At 43.8% G+C, this 24,763-nt stretch overlaps 1 protein-coding gene across 2 annotated transcripts in view; it reads left to right on the top strand.

Moving 5' to 3' along the window:
* SPDYA (speedy/RINGO cell cycle regulator family member A) overlaps positions 1-24,763 on the top strand; it is a 470,100-nt gene that overhangs the window by 213,102 nt on the left and 232,235 nt on the right. For both annotated transcript variants that reach the window (XM_069236211.1, XM_069236213.1), the window contains exon 2: positions 17,283-17,341. In XM_069236211.1, the coding sequence (XP_069092312.1) occupies positions 17,283-17,341 (59 nt within the window). The remainder of the gene's footprint in view (positions 1-17,282; positions 17,342-24,763) is intronic.

Here is a 24,763-nt window from a genome sequence, read left to right as displayed (position 1 = left end):
ACAGGGCAAAGACCCCATGTCAAAGCACCGCTGCACAGTCCTGAACCGCCATGGCAAAGCACCGATGAACAGGGCAAAGACCGCCATGTAAAAGCACCGCTGCACAGTCCTGAACCGCCATGGCAAAGCACCGCTGAACAGGGCAAAGACCGCCATGTCAAAGCACCGCTGAACAGGGCAAAGACTGCCATGTCAAAGCACCGCTGCACAGTCCTGAACCGCCATGGCAAAGCACCGCTGAACAGGGCAAGGACCGCCATGGCAAAGCACCGCTGAACAGGGCAAAGACCGCCATGTCAAAGCACCGCTGAACAGGGCAAAGACCGCCATGTCAAAGCACCGCTGCACAGTCCTGAACCGCCATGGCACAGCACCGCTGAACAGGGCAAAGACCGCCATGTCAAAGCACCGCTGCACAGTCCTGAACCGCCATGGCAAAGCACCGCTGAACAGGGCAAAGACCGCCATGTCAAAGCACCGCTGAACAGGGCAAAGACCGCCATGTCAAAGCACCGCTGCACAGTCCTGAACCACCATGGCAAAGCACCGCTGAACAGGGCAAGGACCGCCATGGCAAAGCACCGCTGAACAGGGCAAAGACCGCCATGTCAAAGCACCGCTGCACAGTCCTGAACCGCCATGGCAAAGCACCGCTGAACAGGGCAAAGACCGCCATGGCAAAGCACCGCTGAACAGGGCAAAGACCGCCATGTCAAAGCACCTCTGCACAGTCCTGAACCGCCATGGCAAAGCACCGCTGAACAGGGCAAAGACCGCCATGGCAAAGCACCGCTGAACAGTCCTGAACCGCCATGGCAAAGCACCGCTGAACAGGGCAAAGACCGCCATGTCAAAGCACCGCTGAACAGTCCTGAACCTCAATGGCAAAGCACCGCTGAACAGTCCAGAACCGCCATGGCAAAGCACCGCTGAACAGGGCAAAGACCGCCATGTCAAAGCACTGCTGAACAGTCCTGAACCTCAATGGCAAAGCACCGCTGAACAGTCCAGAACCGCCATGGCAAAGCACCGCTGAACAGGGCAAAGACCGTTTAGGAATGAATGGACCGCCACATTAGGCATCCTTATCCCATGTGCAGTTGGGACAGTGACAGGACAGGAACTTTCACGGGGAGACTCATCCAGTCTGGGCACCAGTCCCCCTCCAGAACCAGTGGAGACCCGCATCTACTTGTGAGACTGTGGCTTTGCACTCCCCAGGATGGCACAGTGGGCAAACCACCCACTGGAGAGACTTGAGAGACTGTGGCTTTGCACTCCCCAAGATGGCACAGTGGGCAAGCCACCCACTGGAGAGACTTGAAAGACTGTGGCTTTGCACTCCCCAGGATTGAACAGTGGGCAAACCACCCACTGTAGAGACTTGAGAGACTGTGGCTTTGCACTCCCCAGGATGCAGCAGTGGGCAACCCACCCACTACAGAGACTTGAGAGACTGTGGCTTTGCACTCCCCAGGATGGCACAGTGGGCAAACCACCCACTGTAGAGACTTGAGAGACTGTGGCTTTGCACTCCCCAGGATACATCAATGGGCATGGAGCCCCGTCGTGGATCTGGCTTCGCATTCATCTGGCTGAGGTGCCCCCCCCTTCCCCCTGAGGTGCCTGTAGTGTTTCTATCTGATGCCCCGGCAGTGTTCTCTCCGATTTTGGTCAGGTATCTATTGTGGGCCTCGCCCATGCATTTTTGGACTGTTGGTGCACGGACATTGTTGTGTACATATCTGCACTACTTCTTGTATTGTATATATAATTATGAGTGATTTAGAGATATATATCTGTATATTTTTGTATGACATGTATATTGGCACATTACAATGTTTGACCGAAATTCGCTTTGTGTTTTCATTCTTCCGGGGGGATTGTGGGTTGTTAATGTGATATTTTTTACTGCATTGGTGTGTATGTTGTGATATGCGAGGGTGGGGGTGGGGGTGTTTGGTGGGTGTCCCCCTAACTTTTGCCTCTCCCCTCCCCCGTGTCGTAGATGCAGTACTCACCGGTATCTTCTGCGCCTACGTCGCTGTTGGTCGTAAAGGATCAGAAAGACCAGGACAGGTAGTATTTGGAGTTCGGGGTCCATGGAGTCGTCGTTCCTCGTGGGATATGTTAAGGTGAGTGTTTTCCCATAGCAAAAGCTGTTTCCGCCGTGTTTTTATCCACGGTGAATCCGCCCCGGAAAAGGTGGCGGATTGGCGGGTTGTAATAGTGTGGGCGGTACATTGTCTTCCGCCTGTCTGTTGGCGGTGACCGCCGCGCTGCTTGTCTGTACCGCCGTGGCGGGCGGTGTGTTAAAGTGGCTGTCTTTGCTGGCGGTTTCCGCCAGGGTCATAATTCCCTTTTTTTGTCCGTCTGCCTGTTTGCGGTATTACCGCACCTTTTACACCGTCCGCCAGGGTCGTAATGACCCCCTAAATGGTTTGAGCGTAGGTGCACTAGCAATCTCTTTCTTGATGGTCTCAAATGCATTCTCCTGCCTTTCAGACCACACATACTCCACACCTTTTCTCGTCAATTCCCTCAAAGGTTCCATTTTTTTAGCAAAGTTTTCAATAAATTTGCTGTAATATTCGGACAATCCGTCAAAAGACAACAGTTTTTCATGACAGTCTGGAGCAGGTGCATCAATAATGGCCTTGACTAGGGATTGTTTAGGAACAACTCCCTCACCTGAGACGGAATGTCCCAGATAATTAACAGATTTAGCAAAGAAATGGCATTTCTTGAATTTCAGAGTCAATCCACTCATACTGAATATTTCGCACACCTTAACTAGATGATTTTTGTGTTCCTCCTCATCTTTAGAATAAACCAATACATCATCTTGGAAACATTTCACAAACTTGTCCGTGTCCTTGAATAAATTATACATGGCCCTTTGAAATACTGACGCCGCAGAGGCCAACCCAAAAGGCATACGTTTGAATTGGAACAAACCCTGTGGAGTAATGAAAGCAGTCAGATGTCTGGAATCCTCCGTGAGCTCAATTTGGTGGAATGCCGACCTCAAGTCTAGTGTGGAAAAGATCTTCGCTCCATCCAGGAGACTAACAACTTCATTTATGTTGGGTAATGGGTGACAATTGACTATAATATTAGCATTCAACGCTCTCAAATCCACACATAATCTCAAAGAATTATCCGACTTCCTGGCTAGAACTATAGGTGAAACCCATTCAGATGACTCAATTTCCTCAATAATTCCTTCCTTCACCATTTCCATCAACATAGCTTTCAATTCCTCACGCACCCCAATGGGAACTTTCCTTAATTTCTGCACTACTGGTCTAGCATTACTCTTCAATCTAATTTTGTGGGTATAATCTTTCAATTTACCCAGAGTATCAGAAAACACATTCGGGAATCTAGAGACAATCCATTTGGCTTTATCACTTTCCTCAACCAACATTACAGGTTCCCGAGCCCTGGGATTTAAGATTACTCCTAACTCAGCCTGGTCTCCCCACCCCAACACATTTACACCTCTCTCAGCCACATACAATTTAATCTGTGCAGAACGATCTTTAAAACAAATTCTAGTTTTAACACACCCAATGATGTTAATAGCAGTACCCTCGAATCCTTCCGCCACAATATCCGAGCACGCTGAATTGGACATACCCCACACATGACTAAATTTCTGAGCAAAATAATCCCATGTGATGATAGTCCAAGGGGATCCAGAATCTGCCATAAACTCTAGCTCCTGACCCTCAGTGAGAACTATGCATTTTGGTGGTTTTATCACATTCCCTTCTTTGTTCACAGAGTCAGTCTTGACAGACAACACAACACCTCTTTCTCTTTCCTCGCAGACACACGCCACTTTGTTTTTACAGTCACTATCAACCTTCCTAACATCTTTACATACACGCGCAAAGTGCCCCACTTTTCTACATTTTTTACATTCTCTCCCAATTGCTGGGCACTGTGGAAAATTGGCCAGATGATTAGAACTGCCACAACGATAACATAACAGCCTATTACTTTTAACATTTTTGTCATCTTTTTTGTTCCATGCAGTCTTTCTGGTAACAGTATCACTGCTAAATCCCCCACTACCAATAGCTCCAACAACTTCCATGTCCATCAACTTATTCTTCTCAGTCTCTTGCACTGACTTCATCCATTTTTCTGATTGTTCCAGCGCCTTAGCGGTATTGATCACATCCTGTAACTTCGGATCACCCATGACCCACAATTGTTCTTGGATTCTTCTGCTCTTAACATGAACAATAATCTGATCTCTAATCATTTCATCCGTAATAAGCCCAAAGTTACAGTGCATGGATAAGCCACGTAACCCTGTCAAAAACTCATTGAATGTCTCATCCAGTTGTTGGCTTCTAGTATAAAACTTGAACCTGTTTAAAGCTATGCTTGTTGTCGGTTTGAACCTGTTCTCTAGTTTATTCAAGGCGTCCTGAAATACATCAATTTCATCATCCTGAAGAACTCCTGGCGGGAGGGTTCTATAAATGAGTTGCCCTTCAGAGCCCAAACAGTGTAATAAAATATTTTTCTTTCTTTCCTGAGACATGCCATCTTCCTCAATGGCTTTCAAATAAGTCAAAAATTCCGCTTTCCATCTGGACCACGGTATGGGCGGGTCCCCTTTAACTTGCAGAAATTTTGTTGGTGGCTCAAACTGCATCCTGCTTAGGAAATGGTCCTTGTTATTCTTTTCCTCCCTTTAACACTTTCCTCCTAAGTTAGTCACTTAGGAAGAAGAGAAAAAAAAAAACCTTCAAGACTTCCTTCTTGTGAAACAGGAAATGGAACAACACCACGGAAACGAGTAATACAAAGAGCAAAGTCCAGTAAGTTCAACCAATATAATTATACAATATCGGTAAATATTGGTAAAGTGTACTTCGTTTGATCGTACAATAAAATGGAGCAGGATGCAAGAATGAGCGTCTTTAAAAAAAAAACTGCTTACGAACAGTAGGAAACGCGCTTGTTCAATCCTAAGCGCGAGGGAACGAGCGTCTTTCAATGTACGCTCATGAACCGCAGGGAACGCGCTAATCCTAACCTTGAGGATGCGGTGAGCACGTTTTAAATCACGCTCTCAGCTGTTGTGGCTGTGCGGCAATCGTTGCTATGCAACGAACAAAGCGTCAGGGTGTAAAGTGAAGATTAAAAAAAAAAAAACTTGCTCGAAGGTGCTCAATTCGAAGATGCTCAAATTAGTGAATATTGCTTCCAGACATCCACCCTTCTCGAATCTGCTGGAGAGGGAACGGCATCTTAAACAGCATTCAACACCAGACAGTCGAGGGAACCCACGAAGCGTCTTCCAAATACGCGTGGAGTTCGTACAACCCTTTGTTGCCAATTTTGTTGTATAATCCAGTTCAGAGACAAAGAGAATTTCATAAAAGGTTTATTCCTCTCCACCTGAAACCCAGCTTTGCGTCCGCAGTCCAGCTCAACCGCTCCGAGAATCCTGCTTCTACATTCTGTTTTGCCCCATACACATTCCATTCCAGTCTCCCCAGGGTTCCTTAAAGGAAACCATACTTCTCTAAATATAACAAAATGTGCTTGTGTTTGTCTTGCTGCAGATGCCTGATTTCTGAAAATGGCTGACGCAGCTGCGCACTGTATCGCTCTCCACCCCCTGTAAGTAGACTGGAGAATGCGTCAATAACAGAAGTTTTGCTGGCAATGCCTGACCTTCAAAAGTAGCTGTTGTAACTGTGCAGGTGCCTGTTGTATTGCTGACAACACCTTACTTTCGAAAATGACTGTTGTACCTGTGCCGGTGGCAGTGATGTGAAGCTGATGCCTGACTGATGCAGCTGTGTACTTATCTGCTCTCCGCCCCCTCATGCAGTCTGGAGAAAGCCCATACAATTTAATAGGCACCCACGTCCTCCAAAAGGCCAGAAAACAATTGCAGACAAGTGACAATTGATGCTTCTATGATGCCATTTTGAGGTGCGGTGACAGAAAGAATAGGCGATCACTGGCAATCGTGCACATAAAGGTTCTCTTCAAATGGGGTGGTTTCATACTACTTGTCGCCAACAATGATGTGGTGATCATGACAAACAAGCCAGATAAGGTAACATGAATGTATTCACATTCATAAGAGAAACCACCCCACGGCGCTGTCAACTCTAGCATATCCTTGTCAGCTCATCCCCAACAACCTTTTGTTTAAACAAACATTCTGTTTGGAACAATTGCTTCACATTTCCTCGAGACACCTTTGGTGGCTTTGCCAGTTCTCCTGCCCCTGGAGATGAGGTTTTAGATGTGTTCCAAATTAAACTTATTCCATCCTCATGGATGTTATCCATACAGGGTGGCTGATACATCTGCAGATTGCTGCTCACCAACCCCCTTAATACAGATGGTCTTCCGCGCTGAAAGTATCATCATCAAACAAAGAAAACTATATCCAATCGTGCAAAAGCACTATTAGGGTTCAAGGCTACATTCTACGTGCTACACTGGTAAGCTTTGCATTTTTAACCTTTATTTGTCTAGAAGTATATCCATTTGCATTCAATTGCTCTTTTTCTGAGATTTGCGGGTTGGAGCTCATAGTCTATGGCTGTCATATGATTTGCTGTCCTTAATCATAATTTCAGGCAGAACCTCTCAGGGGTCCTGCCCTTTCACTGTATTCTACTTCATTTATACTCAATATGTATATTTTTCTCTAGTTAAAGAACTATTACAATTCCAGTGGATGAGCTACTGGTCATGACTCTTCACTTTCATACTGCACAGAGGAAGTTCAGTTGTGGGTAATGTTAGCGATTTTCTGTCAGTACAAACATATTTATAAACTGACAAGAAATATGTGAGAAACTAGGGCTGATTGCAGAGGCCCCATAACTTTTTGCCCCCATTTTCCACTTTATGCTGGTGTTTTCCTGACTCTGATGGTGCCCTGGGTACTGCTTACCAGTCCCAGGGCCAGTGCTCTGTGTAAAATGGATATGCAAATTAGGCTAATTATAATTGGCTAAGTTAACCTACCTATAAGTCCCTAGTATATGGTAGGGCATGTAGGTTTAGGGACCACAGCATAGGTGGTGCACACCTAGGTGCATTGCTGAGGTGCCCAGTGTCATTTTAAAAGCAAGCCTGCCTTGCTGGCTGCTTTTAAATTAAAGTTATATGCAAATTCGACTTTGGAATTAAAGGTACTTCCAAAGTCTTAAACTACCTTATTTTTACATATAAGTCACCCCTAAGGTGTGCCCTATGTGCCCCTAGGGCTGGGTGCCATGTAACTATAAGCAGGGACTTTATAAAAATAGATTTATAAGCCCTGGTGAGGTAAAAACAGCCAAATTCGTTTTTCCCTCATTGAAGTAAATGGCCTTCATAGGCTAGAATGGGCAAACTTTATTTACAATTTTAAAGTCTCCTTAAATGTTACATACCAAGAATTTGGTATCAAATTGATTGTTATAATAAATCCCACAACTTCCAGTTGTTGGATTTAATATAACTAGTGCAGGTAAAAAGTTTAGACTTTACCTAAAAAGTTGCCAATTTCAGCTCTGCATTGTTTTTGCTGCTGTGCTCTGATTGGCCAGCCTGCAGCAGCTTCTGCCAGGCTACTTTAATGAGGTGTGAAGTGGCCTGACTTCACACAAAGGAATGTGCTTGGGGGAGAGAATCTCCCCTCAGCAGATGGTGAGGCAGGAAGGGGGAGGGCTGCCAAACTGGTCTTCAAAGGCAGAGAAGGACATTTGGAGCACCCAACAACACCCCCACATCCTGCAACCCCAGACAGCTAGGTGCCCCCTTGATTAGATTAGGAGAGGGCAGGAGAGGGGTGTGTTTATGATTTTTAGCCACACCAGTGGGTGGGCTCAGCCAGATCTCTCCTCCAAAAATCAGATTCATCCATTTTGGATTTTTAGAGACTGTTGCCTTCTGGGATGGATTTTTGCCACACTTCCCAGGAAGTGGTCATCACAGGGGGACGACCCTGTCCCTGATTGGAGAACCAGGGCCCCCCTGCTTTTCACCCAGGAGCAAGGATAAAACTGGCAGACCTGCACCCACGCCTCAGATCCCCTCCAGAATTCAACAAGAAAGGAACTAAAGGAGAAGAAGGACTGCCCTGCTGGACCCCTGGCCTGCACCTGGACCCTGCACTCAGAAAGACTGCACCAGCTGCACACTTGGGCTTCACCACAAGAAGGACTTTGCCTGGCTTCCACTGGTTCAAGGAGGGACTCCCTGTTTGCTACAGGTGAAAAATTGCTAACCAGAGTCCCCTGCACCAACTCCTGAAAAAGTGACCAGCTGACCACTGTCCAGTGGCCAAAAAGGAGTTTGCGCCAGGTGCATTCTGGGAGTTGAAGTCCGCACTTCCCAAGGACCATCACAGAACTTCTGGACCCTTGGGGTGAGCTGTGGACCCCAAAAGAACCTTAAAAGAACATCTGGGTGAAGCCCCAGAAGTTTGGAAAAGATTGGAGAAATTTTGGAAAAAAGCTCCATAAAGTGACCGACCCGACGCGGAAATTCTAGCCGGCTTGCCTCAACCGCGACCCGGCCTGACTTCGTGGTTCGTCCCGGTAAAGAAAAACATCCAAAAAAGAGACTAAGTCCGAACGTAAAAAGTTGACCGGGACCTCCCAGCCATCGTATCCGAGAAGGGCTCCATGGACGTCGGATCAAGATCCAGGTTTACCCCGGTCGAAGGATTTTCATCTCGAAAAAACGACTAAGTCCGAAGGTAAAAGTCTCCACCGAGGAAACCCACATCGCGTATCCGGACAAGGGCTCCAGGAGGTCGGATTCAACTGGCAGGTTCGTCCCGGTGAAGAAAAACTTCAAAATAAAGACTAAGTCAGAAGGTAACTTTTCAACCGAGGCCTCCCGCGACCTGTAGCCGAGCAGGGCTCCATCGCGGTCGGCCTGAAAGTTTGACTTTGCCCCGGTCGAGGTGCAACCAGATGACCCGATTGGCGCTTTTTGTTTCTAAGCGCTAGAAAAGTAATAATTCTTTAAAAATTCATATCTCCGGTTCCCCTGAACCGATTTTAATCGTTTTTGTGTCATTTTAAAGATAAAAATATAAACTATTTTTATAAATTGGTTTTGGATTTTTAAACAGTTTCCTGTGTTTTATTTAATTACTGTTTTGTGATATTTGAATGCTTTACACTTTGTCTCCTAAGTTAAGCCTTGACGCTCGTTGCCAAGCTACCAAGGGTTGAGCTGGGATTAATTTACTGAGACCTAACTGTACCTATGTGGAGGTTAGTGGCTTGTTGCTAGGTGTAGGTACCTACCTGCCCTACCAATAACCCATTTTCCAACAAATATAATTGAAATATACATGGTGTTCTGCTTCTGGCTCACACCATGTATTCTTCAATGTCAGAAGAGTGGAAGATAGTATAGTGCTGTATTTGGCTTTACCACTGTCAGACTTCAACGCATGTTTTCCCTTCCATGTTTTTCTTCCATAACTATGTGCCCTGGCCGAATACACACAAAGATTAAATCAGTATAAATGCTGGTCTTGTGTTAATGCTGTGACTTTGGGCATGGCCCGTCTGCCTCTAATGTTTTTCTCTCTGCTGTTTTTGTCACAGTAGTTCTGTTTTGAATGAAAGAGGGAAGGAGAAGGATTGTTCTCCAGCATTGGAGTGTTCATAGACCCACATGCTTGAATTATTCCCCAGACTAGGAACCTTTGGTTAGAATGTTAATACAGCTGTGAAGGCCCTACACTCAATAACATTGACATTTCTCATAGAATTTAGTAACCTTTCCACATCATTATTTATGAGCCAAACTGCAGCCAGTCGGAGACCAGCACACATCGGTGCCCCCCTGTCATAATTTTCCAACTGTCTGGTTTTTCTACTGCATGTCACAGTTAGGAAACTTTCTACTAGAAGACCTTTTTTCCAGTCTTTTTTTTTCTTTTTGAAGCAGCCTTAGAACATCATGGCAGAGCTGAGATAGAAGACGTCACTTTTCAGGGGTTGTAAAGCTTGTGCGAAGAAGAAAATCTTTACGAGTGATACACATTCAAAATGTCTTTCTTGCCTTTATCCTAACTACAATCCAAAGAAATGTAAGATGTCTTACTTTCTCTTCAAAGACTCTAAAGCATTGTGAAAGAAGATTGGCTTTAGCTATTATGTAGGAGACAGTTGAAAAATGCCATGCCTTCAGGTAAAGGTAAGGACACGGTGGCTGATAAATAGAAGTCTATCAGCAAGACTTCCAAGCAGGCTTTAAGACCCTTTGACCCTGCGTTGCGTTTAATGTTCAGACATCATGTCAGCTGCTATTTGATACCTCCTCTAAAGAGTTGGATGCACTAAAACAAAGCACTCAGAAAAGTCAAAGAGGAAAGCTGATTCGGTGAGGACACTTTCCCAAAGAAATTAAAGGTGGTCCTTCATGAAACAGCACCCAAAAACGTCATCCCTTGAAAAGCAAAAGGATACTTCAGGTAAGTTGCCTGTTAAAAATTCAGCCTGGTCGGTGATGATGGCACTTCCTAATTTGTCGACTAAGGAGAGGTCACTGAAAACAATGTCAACAGCGGCCCAGGAATCATCCACAATGCACTTGTAAAAAAGACCGTACACAGTATCATCGACACCAACATTGTCGATGATGACACAGCTTCGGTTGCAGGCGGCATCACAGGATTCGGCACCGATGTCAGTACGGAGTCGTGCAAAGTCAGTTTCCTTGGATCTTCTTGATTTTCCACCAGCTTCTCCTTTCAAGGGCCCAGGGAATGGATTAGGCACCACTTGGCAGGGCAGGAGTCTCAGCAGAGAGTCCAGGTGCTGGCAGAGGAAGTCTTTGATGGCCCTAAGACTTCAGAACAGGGGCAAGCTCAGTCCAAGCCTTTGGAGATTCTTCTCTAGCAGGAATATACTACAAAGTCCAGTCTTTGTCCCCTTTCACAGGCAGAAGCAGCAATTGCAGGATAGCCCAACAAATCACAGTCACAGGCAGGGGCAGCACTTCTCTGCAGCTCTTCAGCTCTTCTCCTTGGCAGAGATTCCTCTTGGTTCCAGAAAGAAATCTTGAAGAAAATCTAAAGTCTGGGGTTTTCGGTCCAATACTTATACCCCTTTCTGCCTGTGAAGTTGCCCAACTTCAAGGAAAAGTCTCTATTGTTTACAGGATCCTGACTTGCCCAGGACAGGCCCCAGACACACACCAGGGGGTTGGAGACTGCATTGTGTGAGGGCAGGCACAGCCCATTCAGGTGTAAGTGATCACTCCTCCCTCCACTCTAGCCCAGATGGCTCATCAGGATATGCAGACTACACCCCAGCTTCCTTTGTGTCACTGTCTAGAGGAGATCCACAAACAGCCCAACTGTCAGTCTGACCCAGACAGGGAATACACAACAGGCAGAGTCACAGAATGCTTTAAGCAAAAAAATCCTTATTTTCTGAAAGTGGCATTTTCAAACTTACAATCTAAAAACCAGCTTCATTAAAATATGTGTTTTTAAATTGTGAATTCAGAGACCCCAAAAATCCATATTTCCATCTGCTCTCAAAGGGAAACTGCACTTTAAGAATATTTAAAGGCAGCCCCCATGTTAACCTATGAGAGAGATAGGCCTTGCAACAGTGAAAACCAAATTTGGCAGTATTTCACTGTTAGGACATGTAAAACACATCAGTACATGTCCCACCTTTACCATATACTGCACCTTACCTTAGGGAAGCCTCACATGTATAAAAAGGGAAGGTTTGGGCCTGGCAAGTGGGTACACATGCCAGGTCAAATTGGCAGTTTAAAACTGCACACAGAGACACTGCAGTGGCAGGTCTGAGACATCTTTTCAGGGCTACTCACGTGGGTGGCACAATCAGTGCTGTAGGCCCACTAGTAGCATTTGATTTACAAGTCCTAGGCACCTCTAGTGCACTTTACTAGGGAATTACTAGTAAATCAAGCATGCCAATTATGGAAAAGCCAATTACACATACAATTTCACATCTGGAGCACTTCCACTTTAGCACTGGTCAGCAGTGGTAAAGTGCCCAGAGTAACAAAAACAGCAAACCCAGAGTCCAGCACACAGCAATAACCTGGGAAATAGAGGCAAAAAGTTAGGGGAGACTACCCCAAGGATGCCAGGTCTAGCAGTCTGCATCCCAATCCATTGGTATTGTGCACACCATGCCATCTCAGTTTGAATCCAGCATTACGCAATCATAGCGGATCAAGCCTGATTTTTATATGGCAGGGTCCACGCAGACGTGACAAAATTCAAGCATTGCATCCATAACTTTTTCTATACTTTTGTGCACATTATGTGCCATCACAGGGAGAAATTAAGGATTGTTTAGTGTATATTAATAGCCGGTCCATTGTAGTTTGAGGGTCCACATAATAATACATATAGAAGATTAATCAAGGTTACCAGGATGTTTTTCCTAAAGAGTGACTTGTGCAGTCAATTTCAAATGTTGATCCTTGCAATGTCCCTAAACGTTAAATCCTCACCTACAAAATTCCTGGTGGTGGAGGAAGTTGCGTCCATCTTTGAGATTCAAAACCTAGCAATCCTTCTAAAGGAGTGATTAACAAATGAGGTTTTCATATAGATTTTGTACACATTGTTGTAATTCTGTGCTAAGTTCTCCACTTAATGGTATTTTGATGGACATCGTTTAAATGGATTGTAAAATACTTTTCAAAATAGCCTTGTTGGTTGATGAGTAAGGATTGCTAAGCCAATGAGATCTCCATTTTTCCCTCCTCTCAGTGTCTGGAGATTTTGTCTGCATTATTTTGTATTGCTGATATCTCAGCAACTGTTCTGCTTTTTTGTTTCTAGGGTCACTTTCAAGTGAGTGACTGTGTTGTCCATCATGTGATGGCATAACTTAGTGATAATCTCAAAAAGATTTTCAAAAGAGGTAGAGACTTTTCTGTTTCCATCTTCCAGGTTTACAGTTTCTTGAGGCATTCAAACAGCAATATGGGAGCTTCTAGCATGCCTTTTCTCTAATTTGAAGCAATAAATACAAATCTGCTTATTGGTATTGGTTGTTTTCAGTACTTCAGTCTGGCTTCAGTATCACTCTCTATGTCCAATTTGTAATTTTGGTTGTGTTAGAATGAGGTTTTTATTTATATGTTATAGTCTGAAGTGCCCTTTTTAATATTTGTACTCTCCTGTACCACCAGGTTTTTCACTGCAGTAAGAGATAGTAAACACTGCCCATTCGACCCCCCACTCTAAATCAGGTGGGTGATTAAAACCTCAGACAGTCCTTACTTAGTCAGGTCATAGGAGTATGTCTGCATGGAGTAGCCTCTCTCGCTAGCATACTTAAGTTCTACCCAACCGTGAATTAGAAGAGCGGACCTTCAATTTGGAGGAGAGATTACTCTATCGCTGTTATGATAGAGTACCCTCTCTGCCAAACTCCAAGGGCCTGATATAGATCTGGGCGGAGGGGTTTACTTTGTCGCTAACATGATGGAAATCCCATCTGCCGTACTACGATCCCATAATATCCTATGGGGATCGTAATATGGCGGACAGGATATCTGTCACGTTTGAGACAGAGTAACCCCTCTGCCTAGATCTAAATCAGGCTCTAAGTCAGCCCTCCTAATTCACAGTTGGTTAGAACTTAAATGGTCTGCTTTAGAAGACTTGGTAATACTTAAGTTTAATGTCTTAGGCTGTCTTAACAACTATTACTGTTTATTTCAAAATGAGCTAAGTCGCTCTTTTTATTCCTTTTCTTTGTGTGTTTCTTTAGGCTGTACTTCTTGCTCATAATGATCATGGTAATGAACTGTATATTTCTTACTCTGTCAGTGACACAAAGAGCAATGGTTCCTATATTAAAAACAGTTTTGGGGAATGTTTCCAGCACATGAGGTTTTCCTCATATATGAGGAGTAGTTAACACAACTAACCCTGTTTTCATTTTACATACATTGCTGCATGGTATGAACTACAATGTACATAACTATTGATTATAGAACATATTCTTGAGTGGTCCTGATTTATGGTCTGGCTGTTTTATGATCTGCCTTTCAGGAGACACAACATTGTAATGCTATTAAAGTGTCTTAGATAACTCAATGGTTTACCATGTTCTCTGGCAGCAGTGAAGATGGGATGACTGCAGTCAATAACCTACATGAATTTGCTAAATCTGGCTTGATAATGCAGCTGCTACCTAACTTTATGTGATCAGCAAAAAGAGCTTTCAGAGTTCTACTGAAACAGGATCCTAGGCTCTACCCACATATTGGTCTTCCTGAGTACAGAATTTGATTGGGCAGAATGGGCGAGCTACTACTTATAAGACTGCATGTCTTGCACTTTTCTGCTTGTGGCAAAATTTATACTTGATGCAGCAGGACTGAGATGGTTATGGTGGCAAGCCAATTTTCGTAGCTGTAGGCCTTGGACAATATAATATATAAGACAATATATTTATAAAGCACACAGCTGTCTCCAAAGAGGCCTCCCGGCGCTAGAGCTGTCAGAAAGCACAGACAACTGAAACGCCACTCAAAGGTAAAAGACCTAATCAATCAGGTAGGTCTTAACACGTTTCCATAAAACTGATTCAGAGGAGGCCAAATGGTGGTAGGCGGGTAAGGAATTCTACAGTTTGGCAGTCAAGTAAGAAAACGATTGACAGCCTCTCCTTGCCCTGTTGACCCTCGACACAAGAAGCAGGTTTTGTCCACTAGACTGAAGTGTTCGCACCTGCCGATAGGGCAGCAATCTTTTCCTCAGTTGTCCAGGTCCTTTCTGAGTGCAAGCTCTGTAAGCAAAGGTGAGAGCTATAAATTTATTACAGCTGCCAATAGGTAGCCAATGCATCCTATTCCGGGCGGTCGTGATTGAGGCACGAGCTAGAAGCTTCAAAACAAGCCGGGCTGCTTCAATCTGAATAATCTGTAGGCGATGGAGCAGGTAAAATGGTAGACCCCGATAAAGACTATTAGCATAGTCTAATTAAGATGTTATTGGGGCATGAATAATGGATTTGCAGCAATCCTTTGGAATCAAATGTATCATCTTCCTGACCAATTTCAGCATCAGGAAACCGAAGGCAGACACAGCTCTGACCTTATCTGTTTATTATGAAAGGTTATGATGAATGGCATTAGGCCTCATTTATTTACTGTGATAAGCATGTTAGAGTTGATAGGCGTTTAGGTGTTGATTCTATATTAAAGCTTACAGATAAGTATTTGTTGCATGGAACCTCTCAGATTACTGTAATAGGCAAGGGTGGGGGGCATTGACCATAATAATTTGTGTTGGGCCCTGTTGAGAGGGATGTCGTATTATTTTTCAAAGTACATTTTTTGTTCATATCTGTATTTTATTTGCAGTTTTATAACTGTATGCATGATGTATTCCAGTTTATGTGCACGTGAATAGGCCGATGATTGATAAAGTATAGAGCCAATGTTAAAGAGAAAAGCCTTCATCAGTTCATGGGAGGAGCATGCTAGATTTCGTAGGTTTGACCTTATTATTATAAATGTTATTACAAAACCCATAGGCCTGACCAACTTATTGTGAAAAGCATGCATTAAAGACAATGGTCTTTAAAGGTTTGATTGTTATCACACTGTGCTAAAGCCTGTAGGCAGATACTTTGTTACATGGAATTTCATAGATTACTGTAACAGCCAAGGGTGTTGATGATCTACCTGAACAAACAGTGGGGATAGAAGGCATGCACTACAATAATCCTTATTAGGCTGTTTTAGGAGAAGTAGTATTTCGTTTTGCCAACTGTACCTGTGTGCTTTTGTATTTTTATGACTGCATGCTAGATGGTTCCCTTGTGGAACGCTCATGCTTGGGAGAATGCACTTAAGTTGGTTATGGTGACAAGCCAGTGAAAAAAAGGCTATATGCGTGATCGCTTATTATGAAAAGTTACAATAAAGGCAGTAGGCATGATGTATTTATCAGGAAAAACATAAGTTAAAGTCAATAGGCATGTAATGGTGTATTGCTATTACTCTGAAATAAAGCCTACATATTGCTTTTTTATTTACATGGAGTCTCATATATTATCTTAGTTGACAAGGGCGTGTGCTGGTTATCCCTTCTGACAAACCATGGGTATATTTGTGCTTTTTTTGTTTGGAATGAAATAAACTTGTGCCTTTGTATTATGTAGAATTTTTCTGTATTTTGTGTATTGTTTTTGAGGTTCAAATAATAGAAACTGCTTAGGTGGGGGACACCTGCTTCCAATAGAGATTCACTGTGGGTCCACAAAAGTAAAAAGGTTAAGAAACGCTGGATTAGAGCATATTTGTGAAATTCCACATTCAAGGTGGAGCAAAAGCACTTACTGGTCAATATGGTACATAATCTCCATGAAGACAACTTAGAGCAAATACTTTGTATCTCCCTTGTATTTCATTGCTTGGGAATACTTTGAATTTGCAGTGATTCAACACCCTTTTCCATTGCATTCCCACGTTTCTTCTTGTGTCTATCCTTTCCTTGTTGTTTATAATTTTGCCTATGTTTTATTTTTTTTCTCTTGGAGTTGTTGTGCCTAGTGCTTTTTCATTTCACAGGTGCACTACAGCCTTTTTCCATCTGTTTGTAATCCTCACCATTTGTTTTGTCACCATACCTTGTATCTCCTTGTTACTTCCTATTGCTAGCTTATGAAGCATATAGGGAAAGATTGGGAAGGAATGCCTCAATCATTCTTCCCTCAAGAAAGAGCCTAAGGAAAGAACAGAGTATCATCTATTTGACAGTTTTTTAAGCACCTTTTTAAATGTTTTTTTATATATTTTTTATATTTTTAATTACTTTATTGAAAAAGGTTGAACAAAATACATTTCTGTCTATTGAAGAAGTTATCCAGAAACCTGCATGTGTATTAAAGTTATTCTAATATATATATATATATATTTATTTAATGAAGATACAAGAGGTGGACTAGTGTTACTGGCAAGTAACGTTTACTTTTTCTTACTCGGTATTAATTGACAAATCATTGACAGTGCTTGGAGATGTAGGAGTCTTTTCACAAACATACCCATGTGCATCATGTGCATCATCTCATATATGTATGAAAATTTGATAAAAATAATATCATTTGCTTTATTTCACCATGTGTTGTGAAAGTTTCCTTTATGTCAGTGATTCAAAATGTTTTCATAGTATTAAACAGTTGCTTAGCTGACCAACTTACAATGTGTAAAATCTATTTCCATAATTATTTTCTGGCTTTTTTGTTTTCTTTTTCTTTGCTCAGATGATGATTTAATTCAGGACTTTTTATGGATGGACTGCTGCTGTAAAGTTGGTGACAAGGTAATACTTGAACTCATCTTATTTGATTCCCGGATATAGATTAGTTTATAGTTTTTTCTCTGGCTTTCTTTGTCTCCAATTTATAGCAAAATAAGAATCCATATGTGGGTTTACTGCAAAGACAAACTACAGTTCTTTCTGATTTTGATTATTTTATTTTGTAACCTATTTGTGAAAATGTATTTGTTATTGTAAATACTCTATTGAGAACTGAACTATTGAAGCCTAGAAAAATGCCCACATTGCCTACATATAACAGAATTTTCATTGTGCCTGGTATGTTGGGACTGTAAAACCATAAAAAACGTAAATAACAGTGAGGAAAGAGCTTCTTATCTCACAGGCCTACCCCACCTGTCTACTATACAATACTAGTTCTATTTGAGATCCATAATAAAGAGCTGACATTGATCTAATCAAATTGGCTGCATGCAGCTTTCATGGCCTTCAGAATCTTCCACAGATATAGGTCCAGTTTACCAAACTGAAGGCTTCTTCTGCATTTAATTCCAAAGTGCTAAGTGTTAATTCAAATTTTTTGTGTAATTTGTCAGTTCCTGGAAATTATAAGTGTTAGCTGCTACCATTCTTCCTGGATTAAACCCTGTGTAATTACATTTCATTAATGTGTGTGTCTTGCTGTCCAACCTGTTCACATAAATGTCCATCATAATTTTCTAATCAACTGTTAATTAAGTGATTAGATGGTATGACACTCAAACTTACAGATTTTTTCGTGGTTAAGAAATGTTAGTGGGGGGTGCTAGTGAGCCTACAGCAAGATGGTCACACTATAGTGATGCTCTGCTGGCTGGGGCACACAATCCTTCTTCAATCCTGGCCACTGGCATGCATCTGCTCCTGAAAAGTGAGGTCTGAGTAGCGCAGGGGGTGCTGCAGCCACATATGCCTCGAACCCAGCTCTACAAGGCACCAGGAGACGAATGTAGTCAGCAACCGCGTCTCGACCTGCTGCCACAGAAGATGGCAGCACACTAAGAAGGGACGGCCTGCGATGGCCACACAACTGGTATCCTGTCAGGCACGGAGCAGACTGCGGAGCAGTGTGAATACATGCTCCTGTGGTGTCCGCCCATTGAGGAGCGAAACTGTAGCAATGATGATTTAGTACGCAAGGACGACTGTGGTAGCAGACAGATACCTGTATCACCTTGGGGCGGCAAAGTTAGCCCATATCGCACAGTGTACTGAGTTGGAGGCCGCATGGTGTGTGCACAGTGGCGGCCTGATACTGGGACGGTCGCCTTGGCTGTCCGTGACCAGCTCTAGGGCTGACTGGGGTGCTGGGACCAGATGTTCTGCACGATTTGAAGCGCAGCGGTGCTCGTGTGGATGACCCTATGCGAGACGCTCCTAGGCTCTTGGGACTCCGTTGACGCAATGCTGGAGAGGACTATTTGACGAAGAGGAACTGTGACTGCATGTGCTTAATAGAGATACCGGCACTCAACTTTCTACAAAGATACTGATGTTCAATCCCTGTTTTTCTGTGATCTGAATGCACCTGGCTTGCCTGTGAAATATGGTGGGGGCACTGCCATCATGAACTGAGCTAAGGGGCTTGCTGCTGGGTCTTTACCTCCACACGGGCCTGTGGGGAATTGGGATGCACCTTGCCTGCTGAGCGGCAGGAGCCTGAGCTTTGAACCTGGTCCGGCACTGCGACACCTGTGGGGGACTGGACGAGCTGATGCTGGCACAAGGCCTGAGACAGGCCTCTGACTAACACCAGTCAGTGCATTATCCAGGCTGGGCGGGTCTGTGAGACATAACTTTGATGCGCTCTCTACATTCCGTCCATCAACTGTTCTCTTTGCATTTGTCGCCCCAAGTGGGAAGGGTATGCCCAAACGTGGGTCCTGTGCTAACTATGCCACCAGATTCGAGCTAGCCTGGCTAAAGAGGGGTGATACCCTGAAACCAGTCCCAGGATGCTTGTCTCTGGTCCAGGGAGGCCCTGGCCTGGCAGTTCTGGCTGGACTGTGCCCATGGAGAGCAAGGTCAAGACTGATTTGCATCTGGCTGGGTCCAAACTGGAATGGCATGGTGAACAAAACAAATGATGGATTAAACCCAGATCTGTGACTGAGGGTGAATGGTTGATTTGGTCTACATTCCGTTCATCAACTGTTCTTTTTGCACTAAGACCAACCTGCAGCACTTTATTCTGTGTTGCTGTGCAGTGCTTGGGCACGTTCCCGGCTCCTTGGATTGTGAATTGTAGGAGCGACCTGGACAGCAGCTGACTGGGCTGGTGGGTGTGGCCCCACCTCTGTTCCCCTGGGCAAGCCAGGAAGCACTATAGATCTTAAAAGCTGATGGCCTTGCTGCTGCAACCCCCATTAACTTCAGATGTCGTAATGAGGAAAACTAATAAAGGTCCAACCCACCTTACCTTTGCAAGCCGGCATGTTGCCAGATCACAACCAACCCCCAAGACGTCACAGGAGGCTGATCCGCAGTCGCAGGCTGTGACGACACTTGAGAGCACATTGCTGACTATGCAGCAAAGCCTGCAATCCATTGATGGAACGATTGACTCCCTTAACATCCAAATGGACCGCATGTCAGCTCAGTTAGAAAAACAGGCATTGTGAATGACAGTGGTAGAGCAGCGTATATTGATGACTGATGATGACCTAAAGGCTGTCTATATGAAATGCCTTAATATGAAAAGGTGTTGGCAGTCATTCAGGTGAAAAATGATGACCTCAAAAGAACCTCAGAATCACTGGAGTGCTGGAATCGATCAATGCAGGAAAAATTTAGCTTTTTCTGGAAATTATCTGAGAGAGCTCTTCGGGAGGTAGAATCTCTCACATATGCTGGTGGTGGAGCGAGCACATAGATCGTTGGGACCCAGGCCTTCTCAGGGCTCGCCACTACGCCCTATCATAGCCAAACTGCTAAACAGTAAAGACCGGGACACAGTGCTATGCCTAGCTTGAAAAAAGAAGGACGTACACTATCAAAGTAATGCAGTTTAATTTTTTCCTGACTTCACAGCAGTGGTGCAGGCACCTTGTAAGGAGTACCCCGGCATCTTTATCCAGCCAGATAACACATCGATTACAAAGGGTTCCAGAAGGTACTAACCACCTCCCAGGCGGCCATGACGTATTTGAAAACAATCCACCCACAATGCTGCAAAAAAACAGATTCAGATATCGATTTACCGGAGGACTGACTATTTACACTATTTGCTGCTTGTGCATGGTCAGTGCTGACAAATCTTATCTACTTCCCTGGAGGTGAGCCCGCTTCTTTGTGAGTTTATTGCCACTTAGCATGGACATGGATGCATCTGCGGAGAATTGACTTGTTTTCGTTTTTTACTTCTCTTCTGTGTACTGCCTGACTTTGATGTGGTGTTGAGCTCGGCTGCATGTGGCTTCATAATGCAGTGCTGCGTGCGGCCCCTGGGCTCTTGAGGAAATCTAAATCTGTACTGCTGGTTCTTCCTGGTTTGTCCTACCACCTCCATTTACCTTGAGGTATGGTGGTACCTCTAGCTGGCCCCTGAAGGGTGCATCCTATATGACTCAGTGCATGTGTGCAGTTATAATTGATCTGCAATGTTTTTGTTGGTCTTTTGTTGTTGTTGAATCATGAATATGCTTTTGGCATGATTGGGATGCTGAAATGGATGGGGGGGGTGTTTTTTTTATTTTTTATTAACTCATCACAATTACTAAACTTTACATCATCTACGATGTCATGGTCAGCAGTACCTGGGACACCGAACACAACCTATAAATATAGGTAACCTCTGACGACTTCCAGTAAAGGGCAAATAACATTAGCCCCATGGAATGTTTGTAGGCTGAGTAGCCCCAAGAAGATGGGCCAGCTGTTAGCGTAGTTAGATAGACACCAGGTTCAGGTTGCTCTCCTCCAGGAGACGCACCTCACTAAGTCCACTGAGGGAGCTATGGAGGCTCGATTGGCAAGCGTTCAGTAAGCCTGGGCACAGAACTCCACTCCGCCAGCAGTGTTTTGGGAATTCAGTCACTTTGAGCTATGCAGAGTAGTATGGAGTTCCCAAATTCCGGCTTCTGATGTGGAGCGGAGTTTGTTCGCACACAAGATTTGTTTGTGGTTCTCGTTCACGAGTGCCAGCATACTCTTGGGCCACTAGCGAGCATGTGCAACACTTCGCGTTCGCTCGTACTGCTTCCGGCCGCGACAGAGGCCAAAACAGTGCTGCTCGCAGGCGTGAATGCATTCTGGAGTAGATGTTCTACTCTAGATGCTTCTAAATCTAGTCAGAAAGTGGTTTTTGCCTGGACTTTCTTCTCCAATGCACCCTTCAAGTTGTTTTTTTTGTGTGAAAAGCCTTTTTTTCCACACAGAAAGGAAGTGCCCCAGAGACTCCAACTTCCTGTTCCTGTCCAGCAGGCTCCTCCCAGTGTTTTGTCCATCTCCTGGTCACTTTTCACTTGGATTTTGAGGTGGAAGGAGCAATATCTTTGTCTCCTGGATATACCTTTGGATTTAAGGACTTTGGGCCTTATTACTACTTTGGCTGTCCTTTCACAGGACCGCGGAAGCCGCTGCAGGCAAAAGACCGCCAGTAATGGAGGTCTTTTGCCCGCCATATTAGGAGTGTTCTGCTGGCTGGCCCAGCGGAACACTCACCACAACGTTGACGCCGGCTCGTAATTTGAGCCGGCGGTAATGTTGTGGTGCGTCGGGTGCGAGAGCACCCATCGCGTGTTTCACTGCATGTAATTCGGGCAGTGAAATGCACAATGGGGCAGTGCAGTGTTAACCGCCATGGAAAGGCTGGCGGATTACAACTGCTGAGACTGCCAGGCTGCAGACTGGCGGCAGCCTGGTGGTGTCGGTGGTTGGACCGTGGCAGCTCCGCCACAGTTATAATAGGGCAGTCAGACCGCCCTGTCTGCGGCGGTCCGACTGCCATTGCAAGGCTGGCAGTTTTAAGACCGCCAGCCTCGTAATGAGGCCCTATGTTTTTTGTGAAATCACACATGTAAGTTCAAAAACTATTGTATAAGGGTGTTGTTTCTGTGCTTGAGCATGCACCAGCATTTCTTTGTACTTGAATTTGATTTAAACATTTTATAGTGGTGGGTGGCCTGGAGTTTTAAGTATGGGCCTATTTATGTATTATGTATTATGTATTTTGCATTTGTTCTTATTTATTTTGCATTTGCCTTTTCTACAAGTTTGTAACATATACAATATTATTTTACTATGTGGCCAAAATTGCCAAAGGGCCATCTAGCCAGTAGGTCCAGCAATAGTAGTTGTCAGTGCATGAAATAAATGTTTCAGTGATATATGTTTTTAAAACTTCATTTAGGGCAGGGATGGCAAAAAGTGTTTATGTTGTGGGGTAATATTTGATGGCTTAGGAGGATGTGTGTTGTTGTGAGGTTTTTATAGCTCAGTTAATGTTTGTGTTTTGCATTGCTCAATGTTAGTGTTGTCTTCAGTGTTACCACCATGCTTCCTTATGGCGAGTGTGTGTGTATGTATGTGTGCATGACAGGGGCCATTTTGTGTAGTCTACGCCCATAGGCCTTTATGCGTTCTTTGTTCTCCATGCCTCCTTATTCACAGTTGTTGCTTAACCACGTGACTGGCAGTCATTTTGTGAATTCAGCCAGTGTGTCTTTGCTACAAGCTTGCATGTGCTCTTTGTTCTCCTTGCTCCTTGTGTTTGTTGATTGACCATGTGCCTGGTGGCCATTTTGTGTATTAAGCCATTGTGCCTTTGCCATAGGCTTGCATGTGTTCTTTGTTCTGCTTGTTGTTGTTGTTTGACCATGTGTCTGGTGCTTATTTTGTGTATCCAGCCAGTGTCTTCTTGCCGTAGGCTTACATGTGTTCTTTGATCCCCATGCCTCCTTGCTCCTTGTTGTTGTTGTGCCTTTGCCATAGGCTTGCATGTGTTCTATATTTATTGCCCATGCCTCCTTGCTCCTTGTTGTTGTTGTTTGAACATGTGACTGGCAGCCATTTTTTGTTTATCTAGCCAGTGTGTCTTTGCCATAGGCTTTCATGTGTTCTTTGCTCTCCTTGCTCTTTGTTGTTTGACCATGTGGCTGGCAGCCATTTTGTGCATGCAGCCAGTGTGCCTTTTGCCTTCGGCTTGCATAGATTGATTTTATACCAGTGTATATTGATATGCTTGGGGATCATTGTAGTGTTTGTAAACTAAAAGAATATGATTCTGATGAACATTGCTTCTATTATTTCCTTTCTTTTTTTGCATTTTTTATTTTGCGCCTCATTTGTCCTTTCCTCCCAATAGGTTTTTTCTCCCCTTTCTCCCATTACAAACATTGACAATTATTGATCATTTGTTTAATTTAAGTTTATATTTCAATTTCTTATTTCAATTTTTTATTTTATGTTCTATTTTAATTTTAGTCTTTTATTCCTTTTTATTTTAATGTTTTTTGATTTGACTGTTTAATTTTAATATTTTAAATTATTTTATGTTTTTTATTTTATTTTATTTTTGTAATTTTTGTTTTCAATTTTTAAACATTTTCTATTCTTTCAGTTTATTTAGTTATGCATTTTGCCTTGATCCACCTATCCATCCATCCTCCATAGGCACATAGATGTGCTAAACCTTTCGTTTTCTTTAGGTGTATAATAATTCAATTTCCTGCTGGACACCCTGCCTGCAGTGCGCTGCAGACACATCAGCAGCATAATTATGTTTTTAATAATTATTCCATTTGCACTGGACCACCTTGCCACCATAGGTTTTTTAAGGACTATTCCATTTACCCATGCACCTCTCTCTGACTACCACAGGTGTCTCCTTTAAAACAGGTGGAGATAAAGCAAAGAGCTATAGCTGCAGGTTGTGTTGCCTGATTTGAAATGAAATTTTATGGTGTGGTGGTGTGGTTTGAATTTACAATGTTTGATTAAATTGGTATTTTTTACATAAGTAACCAACTGTACTAATATTACATTTGTCTGTCCTATTACAACCTGCAGCAATGCCACGTTTCACTATCTACATGTTTTTCTTTTGTGGTTGCTTTTAGGTGCACAAGAGAGGATACATCACATCCCCCGCAGTACAACTAAAGAGAAGGCCTGTACAATGCTTTCAGTCCTCCAATCTGTTCCGCTTGTGCAGCTTTGTGCCACTGCTAGCTGAGAGATTTAAGATTGCCCCAAAGCAAGTTGCTCCCAAGAAAATGGTCAGTAAGAACGAGAAGCAGTGGTTTGTCGAATGCAACCTTTTTTGGGAGATGTGTGCCTGCCACATCGGCCCCCAGGGCTGAACCTGGTAGGAGCGCTCCCGCATCAGCAGCACCAACCCAAACTAAGCCTAAGACCATGTCTGTCAGTGAGGCAGTCACTGCAATCATGGCGATGCTGGTGAGCAGTGATATTGAATTGGATTTG

The sequence above is a fragment of the Pleurodeles waltl genome, chromosome 5 (assembly GCF_031143425.1).
Source record: "Pleurodeles waltl isolate 20211129_DDA chromosome 5, aPleWal1.hap1.20221129, whole genome shotgun sequence".
Lineage (NCBI taxonomy): Eukaryota > Metazoa > Chordata > Amphibia > Caudata > Salamandridae > Pleurodeles > Pleurodeles waltl.
This window is presented reverse-complemented; position numbering and strand designations above follow the sequence as displayed.